Raw genomic sequence first — 12,557 nt, forward strand, 5'->3', positions numbered from 1 at the left:
AAGACAGATGAACTTTAATAGTAAAAATATATCTTAGTATTTAACAAAAATAATAAATGATGGCAAATTACCCACAATACAGATCATGTTAAATCTGCCCACCACACTTCAAGAGAAACACCTGACATACAGTTAAAGGCCAACTCCAGAAACTAGAAAAAAAAAAAAACTACTTTTGCAGTGCCAATCCCCTTTGCTCCCCGGCTACAATGCAATAGTTAAATTCTTGTTATTTTTAGGGGGTCAGAGGAATAGGCATTATTATTTACTCCCATCTCTACCTTCAGCCAGCTCTGACGCTGCCCTTGGAGTCATCACATATGATGAAGGGATATTAATCTTGTATTACATGTGGAGGGGCAAGTTTGTGACTGGGGCCATGAGCAACTTGGATAGAAGGCTGTGAGGGACCACTCGCATCACTGGGTGGGGATCCCTCTGTAGTTTAGAATAAGGTAAGTATCCCTAAATATAGCAAGCATTTAACCCTTGTAGTGCAGAGTGCCCACTGCAAGGATATTTTTTGTTGTGCCTGGAGTTGAGCTTTAAAGCTAAATTCCAATCATGGCTATTTTTTGAAAGTTACATTGGATCACCTTCAACCAATATAAGTATGCATGTTCCATATCTGGTTAATCTCTGTGTAAGCTGAAAATCACTGTTGTAGGCACCACTACTACAGTGATTGCCACTGGTCCTGTGCTGAGAAGCTGCCCTGCTGCTTGGTGATCACAGGTCACCTGCTTGACACAGGAGCTATTCAGAGAACACTTAGAATTTCTCAATGGATTCAAAGCCTTTTCTGATAGTGCAAGGTGGAGATCTGGGGTAGTGATGTTACAATTTCCACCTCGTCCAATCAAAGTATGCTTTGCATTCATTGAGTAAGTGCAAAGTGTTCTGTGAATAGCGCCTTTGCCGAACAAGCAATCTTCTGAGTTCACTAAGCAGCAGGGCAGCTTTTCAGCATGGGACCTAGACGCCAGCAGCAACTGGTGTAGTAGAGGTGCCTACTACAGTGATTTCCAGCTTTTTGGGGAAACTTCCAGGCACATGCATACTTACATTGGTCCAAGCTAGATATGTAACTATGCGAAAAAAGCCATACCTGGCATTCAGCTTTACAGAAATAAATTAAATGCATACATTTAAAAAAAATATATAAACATTTAAAATACATTTATGTTTTCTGTTTTGAAGAATGTGAAATTTTAGTTTCCATTGAAATACATGGGCTGCAACTTGTCATGAAATTTTATGTGTCCAATGTCGCATGACAAGTTGCACAAGTGTGAATGGAGCCTTACTGAATCAGAAAGATTTATTGCTTGACCAAGAACTACATGTTGCACCTATCGAGTTGAGTAGTGTAAAAAATGTAAATCACAAGGTTGTTTGTACAGTATTAAATATCCTTTGTTAGGTAAAAAAAGAAAACATAAAATGTATTTAACTGTTTATTTAGCAGTTTGTAAAATATAGATGGATTGCAACCTCTATCAGCCATTTTTGCTGACAGTGCCCCTATGGAGCAGATTTCTCAAACTTTCTATGTGGTCACAAGGACAGGAAGTTAGGGAAAATATTCCCAATGGCAACACAGGCACCAAAAATAAAAATAAAAAAAAGACTACCAGGTTTTAACTCTTTCAACTCCTATCCATAAACTGACAAAAAAAAAAATCGGTTATAGTTAGGCTTTAATAAATAAACCAGAAAGCTTCCAAATTCAGCCTTGGTCACCTGATCACAAAGGAAAAAGTGATCAGCCAATCACAATATTTCTGTTACTAGGATATAATTGTGCATGCTTGGGCAATTCAAGCTTCCAGGTTTATGTCACAATTTCTTCAATGGTTAAGTTATATCTATATCTCCGTCCACCCTTTAGGGTGAATTTACAATACTGAGATATGTTACAGTTGTGTCCAAAATTATTCAACCCCCACTGAAATTGAGTGTTTTGGCCAGTTTGACATTGCTTTTGATCATTCAGTCATCTTGCTTACATTTACATTAAAGAGGCACTTGTAGGTCAGACAAATATAACATAACAGTTATAATGAAATAACCACAAATGTCTTTTCTGTGCTCACAGCATTATCAGTTTTATTCAACCCCCAAGTGACATTCAATCTTAGTACTTAGTACAGCATCCTTTTACAGTTATAACAGCTTTTAAACGTGAAGCATAGCTTGACACAAGTGTCTTGCAGCGATCTACGGGTATCTTCGCCCATTCTTCATGGGCAAAGGCCTCCAGTTCAGTCACATTCTTAGGCTTGCGCACTGCAACTGCTTTCTTTAAGTCCCACCAGAGGTTCTCAATCGGATTTAAGTCTGGTGACTGCGATGGCCACTCCAAAATGTTCCAGCCTTTCCTCTGCAACCATGCTCTAGTGGACTTGGAGGTATGCTTGGGATCATTGTCCTGTTGAAAGGTCCAACGTCTCCCAAGCCTCAGGTGTGTGACGGACTGCATCACGTTTCCATCCAATATCTCCTGGTACTGAAGAGAATTCATGGTACCTTGCACACGCTGAAGCTTCCCTGTACCTGCAGAAGCAAAACAGCCCCAAAGCATGATTGACCCTCCACCATGCTTCACAGTAGGCAAGGTGTTCTTTTCATCATAGGCCTTGTTCTTCCTCCTCCAAACATAGCGTTGATCCATGGGCCCAAACAGTTCTAATTTTGTTTCATCAGTCCACAGAACACTATCCCACAACTTTTGTGGTTTGTCCACATGGCTTTTGGCATACTGCAGTCGACTCTTCTTATTCTTTGGAGACAGCAAGGGGGTACGCCTGGGAGTTCTGGCACGGAGGCCTTCATTACGCAGTGTGCGTCTTATTGTCTGGGCTGAAACTTCTGTACCCACATCTGACAAATCTTTTCTCAGTTCCTCAGCAGTCACACGGGGACTTCTCTCCACTCTACGCTTCAGGTAGCGCACAGCAGTCGAAGTCAGCATCTTCTTTCTGCCACGACCAGGTAGCGTTTCAACAGTGCCCTTTGCCTTGAATTTGCGAATGATGCTTCCTAAGGTGTCTCTTGGTATGTTTAACATCTTTGCAATCTTCTTATAGCCATTGCCCTTCCTGTGAAGAGAAATCACCTCTTCTCTTGTCTTCCTGGACCATTCTCTTGCCTTCACCATGTTTGTAACCACACCAGTAAATGTCTAGAAGGAGCTGAGTATCACAGTCATTTTAAAGCTGCCTAATTGGTGCTTATTATGCTTGATTGCTGCTCGGTGACATCCACAGGTGTTTTCAATACCTGATGGAAAGCACCTGTATGAACCTCTGTTCTTCAGAGTGGTAGTCTTTAAGGGGTTGAATAATTGTGGCAATGAAGAAACCACATAAGAACCATTTACTACTGTATTACATAAACAATTGATGTCATTTTAGTTGCATTTGGGTAGTTACAACGTCCTTGTAGGATTTGATTCTGAATACAATTCCAAATGTACACTATAGTCCCTAAACCCCTTTACAGCATTGGGGGTTGAATAATTTTGGACACAACTGTATGTCCCTTGTTAAGATGCGTTATGTTAAGGCAGCTCATTCATTATGGAATTCCAACTTGATGCAATTGACTAGAAAACACACATGACCCTTTCCTGGGAATGCAGCATACCACAACAATAAATGGCCCCACACTGCACTTTGGTACAGGTGTTGCTGTTTGTTGTGGTATCAAAAGTATATTTTACCATGTGCTACCGCAATGCATAGATGTAAATAGGTCCTCAGTATCTGCGGCAGATTTATTGAGGAAATCAAATTATTTTATTGTTCCAAGATACAAGTAATGCTTACATATTACAGCTGAGACTCTCATATACCTTAGTTAATGGCTAAGGAAAGGTGTATACCTGGGAAATGTGAATAGAAAAAAGTGCACCTGTGCCCAGACTATTGATATTGAGACGTGCGTATAGTGGGGGTGGTAAAACCACGTGGTTTACCTGCATTTTTACAATCACTCTCCCTTAAGCTGCAAAGGCAGTGTACAGAGGTGTACACATGCTACAGCCATGTAGCTTTACATAGCAACAAAGCAAAAATGATCCCACCATTGCATTCGAGAGGCAGTATCCAAACCCTCACTGACCTCTTTAGCTGCATGTACCATGAAGCGAAGAGGGTTTTTGTTTATAGCAGCTTACAGCACCTGCTGCTTGAGTACATTAGAAGGTGGGTAGATTGTAAAGATGTGCACTACATAAATTTGTTTTGTTTCCAATTCGTTCATTATGTTAACCATGTTGTTTAATCATATTCATTAAGTTAGACTGATCCTTTTTCAGAATTAATTTCATATATTCGTCTTCGCTTTATATATTTGTTATTTTCAAATTGATTTGAAATTTGAACTTCAAATTCAGAATTTCCTAAGACAGCTATATTTGTTCTATTCTATTCATTCTATTATATTTTATTCTATTCTATTCTACAACCTAAGTGGGAATCATCTTTTTATTCACGTTTCTACCTTACTGTATTTATTGCAGTATGTTTCCATTTCAAATTAATTTTTCAAATGAAAATTTGGATAATTAGTTTTTTAGATTTTATTTTGGATTCATTGAAATTTGTTCTCATTGTGATAAGGAAATTCAGATACACCCAAATCTACAAATAACGAAAATTTCATCCGAATTTCGATTTGTAACAAAACAAATCACATGTATCTAGTAGGCTGCCAGATGCTCTGCATAGAAAACAAGGAGACAGAAGTTGTAATTTTTAGTTGTGGGCTTATTTTAAAGTGCTTGTAATGCTTGTTCAAATAATGTAAATACTTAAAGCCTAACTCTGGAAATTTAAAGAAACTACCCTTTATCTACAAAGGTTAAAAGTTTGTGAACTGTAAAGGCTCAACTGCTTACTTTTCAGAGGCATTTGACAGGCATCTCAGAGGGATTTGTCGTTTCCTGGACATGTATGTTAATTCTTCTTGAATCACACAGCACTGCTCTGCAACTGCATGCTTTATGACCTGTGGTATAATCTTTGTACCACCACACCATTATTGTGACAATGTGTATTAACATGGCCACCTTATTGGAGGGCAGTCGAGGGGTGGTAAAATGGTTAGCTCAGAAAAAAAGGGCAAAAGGATATGTGTACTTCTTAAAGTGGATCTTCGCCCGCCCTCCATTTTTTTCTTTTTTACCCCTGCTTACAAGTTGGTCCTTTTGTGCACATTTCAGATACTCATCCAGTCAGAGGATCCAGAGTTGTCCCGCTAAGATCCTCCTGTCTTCTGTCACTGCTTCTTTGTCACCATGTGGGTGGGGCTTTAGGTGCTCTAGTGGGAACACAGTGGAACTGCACTTACTAATGTCTAAATCAGAGACAGGAGCTGTGGTCATGTGAAATAAACATTAAGGCAAAAATCCAGACTTAGAAGTGAGCAGAGCACATGCACAGTTAATACTTTGTAATCCGGGGCCAACCGTCTCACATTGTGGACACTATTGCACTTTTTACAAAACTGATATTAGAGAACACCTCTCCCTCCAGGCGTGCAGTGTTTCTGAGTCAGTTCTGCAGAGCATGTACTGGTCTCCACCAACTCATTAGTCCCATCGCCTCACTCCCTTTGACAATGTCTTGTATGTTACTATTGAACACAGTAAATGCACTTCTCCATAACTTTATGCTTGTTCTCCTCCTGAGGCCTCACTATACCATTAGTAACTCTCACACTAGGTTCCTAGGTACATAAGGTCGATCCCAGTGTGTGCGGAACCGACCACTGTTGAAGGAACCAAGCATAACACCCCTTCACTACCAGATTATCTGTCATCCATTTCCTGGCTGGTTGCTTGCTTTAGCAAGTGACAATATATGGAAGTCAATAGCAATGACAGTATAGTCTCTTCAGGACAGCTCTCTGCTAGCTAGCCTCTGTACTATATCTTCTCTAAATTCTTCAGTCTCCTGTAGTAAGCCCTGTTATTTTAATACACCTTATATGCACCCCTTTAAAAACTTCAGACCAGGCAGTTTAGATGAACAATAACCGTATTTAACTGAGGTATTTAAAGGCAACAAACAATTCTCAAAGCCATCTTCCACACTCTTTCCTGCACAAAGTTCTTTAGAGCCGTTATATAGTGCCCCATGAGGAGTCACACCTTAGGAAGATGGCTAAATCCATAAAAAGGTTCTTTTCAAGGCAAGCATCCATAACAGGCAGTAAATGCACAAGAGGTCTAAATAATCCATAACAAGGTCCAGCTTAAGGTTGCTCAAGTCTTTACAAGTCCAGAGGTTACAGACCCACTGGGAACCCTGACTGGGCTACTCCCTGGAGGTGGTTCAAACTAACAGCATAACAGTGTAAGGGAATTGCTGTACGGCAACTGGCTAATAGAAATGAGCATAGGCTCGCGCATGCGCGCAGAAATGCGCGCACATGGGTGCTCACACGCGGGAGCATGCCCACTGTTTCTGGCACCAGACAGACTATTTAAAGGAAGTTCTTACTCTGTCAGTGCTGACTAGTCTTCAGCTAACTTCCTGTTTCATGTTGTATCCTGAGTGTATCATTTACTGACCCGGCTTGCCATTGACCTGCTCTTGGATCCTGTTTATGCTTCTGCTCATCGGTTTCTGATCCTGGCTTTCTCCTGACCTTGCCCCTGTCTGATGTTTTGGTACCTCATAGCCTGCTCGTTGCTGACCCTGGCTCATACTCTGACTACGCTTCCGGTTCCAGTTTTTGCTCTACAGTCTTGCCGAGTGCCTGTCCTGGCTGTCATTACATCAGCTCCGGTTGTCACGGTATGCTCCGGCCTTACGCCTATCAGAAGTTCCGGCAATCCACGTACCCAGATCTTGCAGTTCCAGTGGAGTGCTTCCTTAACTTCAGCTTGCCGTTCTGGCATCTCCTCTGTTCCTGACTGGATGCCCTGTCTGATTTACCGAGGTTACATCACCAGCTGCAAGTTCCACAATCAATATCCACAGGCACTCGTGTTCCTCCTGTCCCTCAGCACCATCTGTTTCACCTTCAGTGGGGCCTGGGTTGGAGATACAAGAGAGGCTGACCTCGTCAATTCAGACTTCTAGACTTCTATCAGGTACGTGCCAAACAGCTACAATTTGGCAGTCTTTGCCAAAGCGACCCTCTCAGGGCATTAATGAGCCCCTATTTATATGGTATGACCTGCAGGGGTCAGTAATCTTCTTGAAAAGAGTGATAAAACCTGGCCATCAGCGTTAACCTTCCATCTCATGAACCATCAGCTCAGCAGGTCCAGCGGTGTCCTCACCACCATTGGTTTCACTGGCCGTCTTCTCTCCCTGGCTCCGGCTTTGTCAGTGTGGGCACCCGGCTGTGACAGCTTGTGGCTTCACAGCCGGGTGCTCACTGCGCATGCGCGAGAAGCGTTGCGCTTTGTGAATGGCCTCGTAGTCTTCTGGGACCTGTCACGTGTCTCAGAAGACTACGGGGAGGGAGAGGGTGAGGGCAACTTCCTCTTCCGATCGCCTAAGTGATTGCTCCAGAACTGGGAGGGGTACCTGGCAAATTCGGGTACCCCCACACTCCCCAAAGGCGCCAATCCTTAATGGGGAGTGGGGGACAAAGCCTTAGAGTGGAACTTCCCCTTTTGGGTGGAGCTCCACTTTAAGTGATTTAAATGGAGATATTTACCATTAGAAGTTCATGCTTTTGACCTTTCACAAAGCCATAAAGATGGCATCACTATTGCAGGGGGACCTTCTGGTTATTTGACTCTAAAATGCCACTGAAATTGTAGAACTGGAATTTTCTTGTGAAATTGGCCACAATGTTTGCAGATATTGGTCGGGTTGAAAACTGTCTCGAGGTCTCTATGATTAAACTGCTACTGGGTGAAACATGTTAGAGGGGGTTCTAACTTTGATAGGAGACCAAGCTGAAGCCATTTTTTATCAAGAAGAGTTCAGTGTGCAGACCAGACAGGTGCCATTTTGTTATGGACACTGCCGTTTCTGGCCTTTCCTGAAAATGTTGATTGCCCATCATGCTGTTTTTCTAGCTTCAATACACTGTACTCAATCAGGAATGCAGATCAGGACTTCAAAATTTTCTCTGACTTTACTGATCTACATACTCTTTCCAAATCAGTAACTACTAAAATATGCACTATATAAGTTGAGCGCTTCATCACAAAACATATAAATTTTATTTGCACATATACTAAAGTATGGCCACATTTGTCCAAAGGTGTTATGTAGAACTCTCTTTTACAGGGAAGGACGGGCAGCTCTTGTAACTTCATTCTGCATGTTTAAATACATGGCTTTGTTTGGGTTATTTGAATATACCAACATACTACTGCTCTATTGGGTAAGATTATTTTTATTATTTTTAGTTTAAGAATTAGATTGATTTTTAGATTTTTAAAACCTAATTACAATGACATTGTGTTTTAGTTTTGAATAGGGAAGAAGAGTTACAAATTCTAACTTTTAGTTTTTGACTGTTATCCCATTCGGGAGATTTTTCATAATTTCCCATCATTCTGGCTCTTGTACAAGAATTGAAGGAATTTACTTGTCAAGTTTTAGCCCCCTTCCCCCTCACACACACACACTCACTCTCTAATAAGAATATGTTGTAGGGGGGCGTGGTCTGCCGCGATCCGGAATGGCCGCTTAAACCAGGAGCTCCCGCCGGCCGAAGACTTCTCTTCCTTCTGCACTGAGGATCGGGTGAGGCAGGGGCGCATAATCATGGGGAAAACGGACCTGAACAGACCCGGTTTCCGTTCCCGTTCCCCACGGGTTCCTAATAAACCGCAATCGCGGCATATACAGGAGCTGTTCCGCTCCCAGCAGAGGGACAGGGCCCAAGCAGCTTCCCCCTCTCCCCCCCCTCCTTCCTCCTCCACGGCAGCCTGTGCTCAAAGCAGTGACACTGAGAATGTCACAGACACAGTCCCGCAGCATGATCTCTCCTCTGACTCCCAGGCAGTGTCTCTCAGAGATCATCAGGCGGTGGCTGCAGACATTAAAGTCACACACACCACCGCCCTCAGTGACCTGCGAGAGGATTTACTTTCCTTGGGCACAAGGCTGGAGGGAGTGGAACTTGCTAACCGCAATAATGCAGACGCCATAGCAGAAATACAGCAGACAACAGTCTCACACGCATCGCATATCCGCGAATTCTACAGACAAATAGAGGATTTGGATAACCGTGGACGCAGACATAACATTAGACTCCGTGGTTTGCCAGAATCTGTGGAACCGAACGACATCTCTACAACGGTTGTGGCGATCTTTAATGACCTACTAGGTCGCCCGCCGGCCACACCTATAGAGTTGGAACGAGCACACAGAGCACTCCGTCCCAGGGGCAGAGATTCTGATCCCCCAAGAGATGTAATATGTTGCATAGTCAGCTTCCCACTAAAAGAGGACATCCTCAGGCACGCCAGGGACAGAAGGCGCCTCTTATATCAGGGGTCAGAAATACATTTATTCCAGGATCTCTCCAATCTTACTCTGCAACAAAGACGGGAACTTCACCCCCTATTGGATGCACTCCGTTCACATAACATATCATATAGATGGCGTTTCCCATTTTGTCTTTCCGCACAGGCGCAGGGGCGCACAGCCTACCTGCGAGTTCCGGAGGATCTGCCTAATTTCTGCACTTCCCTAGATATCCCACTAATCGACCTCCCCGATTGGTACAGAAATATGCGTCTCCCAGGTGTTCCGGAATCCGGACCGACGCTAAGTAATATGGATTGGCAGGGCCCTGGCTCTCGCCGACGCAGATTGGTCCCCGCAACCCCGCCGAGACTTCCAGCCAGTGGCTCTACCAGCATCACCAGCCCGACGGCCTCTCCTGCACATCGAAGGCCTCGTCATGAAGCTTAGAGACCCTTCTCTAAGCTCTGTCCTGATTCTCTTAATTTTCAGTACATTACCACTGGTTTCACTGCTCAGGATCCGTTCAGCCACTCTTCAGACTTTGTCTGCAAAATCCTATGTTCCATTTCGCCTTACCTATGGAGCTTTCTGATCTATCATCCTGGGGTCTTCCCTCCACCTGATCTGGACTGGACTCAATGGTACTCTTGCACACAGGCGGCCCTATGCACCTGGGGCCACTGAGCTCTCATCCCTACGATTCTTGACCCTTACAGATTGTTTGGCACAGAACGTTCCAATAAGCTCCTCCCTTCTACCCGCCCATTTTTTGCACCACCACTGTCGCTCTGCAACGGGACTTTCGGGTCTACAACCAATGTATTGCCCAACTTCCTCCATGACACCTCTGACAGGTCTATTGCCATCTAGAGACTCAGGGTGGACTCCGGAGGGCTCCGATCCTCCTACGTCTCCTGCACATCTGATTCCGAGCCTACCCTGGGGACCTCCGAGGATCTCGGGTTCGCCACTGAAGGACTTTTTGTCCCCCCGCACACATTGTATTCAACTCGCCTTCCACCGTTTCCAGAAGACCGAGTTCGGAGAGGATGATGAGAAGTCCTCAGCATCAGTTATCCTTTTTCACGTACTCAGATGAGCGGGTTGCTGAGTTTGGATTGGGAGGGGTGGGGGGGGGGGGACTTGGGACCATTGCTTATAAATTTTTTTTTTTTCTTTTTTTCTTTCTCCATCACACTGGTATTGTGCACCTGTGAACGAGCATCACCTCAATAAGCTCTCCAGATGGAGACTCCTAGCAGAGATCGGTCTCTCCCATCCCGCTCTGTATCCTTTTCCGCCCTCTGCATACTAATGGAGTACCACTGATGAGGCTCCACTGTAGGTACTCTGTCTGTGCCTTCTTCTTCCCTCCCCACGCATTTCCTCCTATCTGATATGAGGTGCTGCTCGATTCCGGGGGTACCTTGAGAGTCCAGGCTGGGGGGGGTCGTTATGTCATTTTAGCTGTTTTCAATTTCGTATATTGTGTTTTTTTGATATGCGATATTTGAGCTGTATGTTTTTTTTTTGCACATGTCATGCCTTACTGTTCCTCTGACAATAATTTATGACTTCATGTGTTGTGAGACACTGCCTGTTCTCTCCCTGAGGAGAGGGCGGTCTGACCGTTCTATGAAGCCATACCTTTGAGGACGACATTCCTAGTAGTTCCACCACGGTATACTCGTGACACCATATTTCCGCTCTAGCATTCCTACGTAGTGCTCTGTTCATATGTGTATCTCACAAACATTGATATGGCTTGCTGTCTGTCTCACTTCCCTCACTTCCCTCCTAGCGCAGGCTACCGTTTTGTTCTTGACCCCAATCTCTCGCTAAATCCTGAGCCATACGCCCTACCAGGTGAGGGTTGATACATCTCCCTCGCCGGCTGGGCGTAGTCCCTCTCTGTGCATGCCCTATCCTCGCCCTACCTCTCCATTCCCTGCACTTTTTGAGGTCTTCCATACGGCGGGCTTTTTTTTATTTTGGATTTCGACCCACTGCGTTCCCCACACAGTAAGCTCGGAGAGCTTTTACTGACTCTTGCCGGCTGTTTTTACTCCCTCCTTTCTCTTTTCTGTTACCCCTTAACCCCCCCCCATCTTCTCTTCCTTTCTCTTCTCCCCTTTTTTCATATATCTAGGTGGATTAGCTGGTCTACTCCTCCCGCTGGTAGTTCTGTTTTTTTTTTTTTTTTCTTCTTCTTTCTTTCTTACCTGTATCTACTCTCCTCCTCTCTCCTTTCTTATTTTATTTTTTATTTTTCTTTCATTTATCTCTTTAATTTTTTTTTTCTCCCCCTCCCCCCCCCTCAATCCTATTCCCATCCTCTTAGTACCCCGTGTTCCTTCTCCTTAGGTTGCTTTCATATACCTTTTTGGACATGTCTTCTTCCAAATCGTTGTCGGGACACTTATCCTTAAAAGTTCTATCTCTTAATGTGAGGGGTTTGAACACACCTGAAAAAACGCTCCATTCTGCTCTCCTACTTACATAAACAAAGAGCGGTTATCGTTTTTCTTCAGGAAACGCATTTTCGACAGGATGTCATTCCCAAGCTCTTTAACTCACGTTATCCTACAGTCTATCATGCCCCTAACCCTCATGCCAAATCAAAAGGTGTCGCCATCTTGATTGCGAAACATCTCCCTTTAACTGTCACGGAGTCACTCCCTGACTCAGAAGGTAGGTTCTTGTTTCTAAAAGGCACTTTTGCCAACAGACCCATTACACTGCCAAATCTATATGCGCCCAATACCAAGCAGGTTCCTTTCTTTCGCTCAATCACCACCTCTCTTTCTTCCTTTCAGTCGGGTGTGCTGATCTTGGGGGGAGACCTTAATGTCCCTTTATGCCCCTTACTGGATTCCTCCTCGGGCAGTTCATTTTTACCATACAAATCCCTAAGACAGATCTGCACACAACTTCAGGATTTACAACTTCACGATTCTTGACGAATCCTACACCCGAACGTTAAAGATTATACGTTTTTTTCTCCTCCACACAACAAGTACTCCAGAATTGACTTCATTTTTCTCTCGCAAGTGGATCTGCCATTTCTTCATGACACCTCCATTGAACCAATGGTCCTTTCAGATC

The 12,557-nt window shown here is 43.9% G+C and overlaps 1 protein-coding gene across 1 annotated transcript in view; it reads left to right on the forward strand.

The window, feature by feature from the left end:
- The window catches only part of LOC149445012 (putative cation-transporting ATPase 13A4), a 115,961-nt gene that overhangs the window by 76,968 nt on the left and 26,436 nt on the right, over positions 1-12,557 (forward strand). Inside the window, exon 24 of the mRNA XM_089654306.1 lies at positions 8,262-8,358. Within this exon, the coding sequence (XP_089510432.1) occupies positions 8,262-8,358 (97 nt within the window). The remainder of the gene's footprint in view (positions 1-8,261; positions 8,359-12,557) is intronic.

The sequence above is a fragment of the Staurois parvus genome, unplaced genomic scaffold (assembly GCF_062004578.1).
Source record: "Staurois parvus isolate SC_StPar_1 unplaced genomic scaffold, SC_StPar_1.0 ptg000750l, whole genome shotgun sequence".
NCBI classification, from domain to species: domain Eukaryota; kingdom Metazoa; phylum Chordata; class Amphibia; order Anura; family Ranidae; genus Staurois; species Staurois parvus.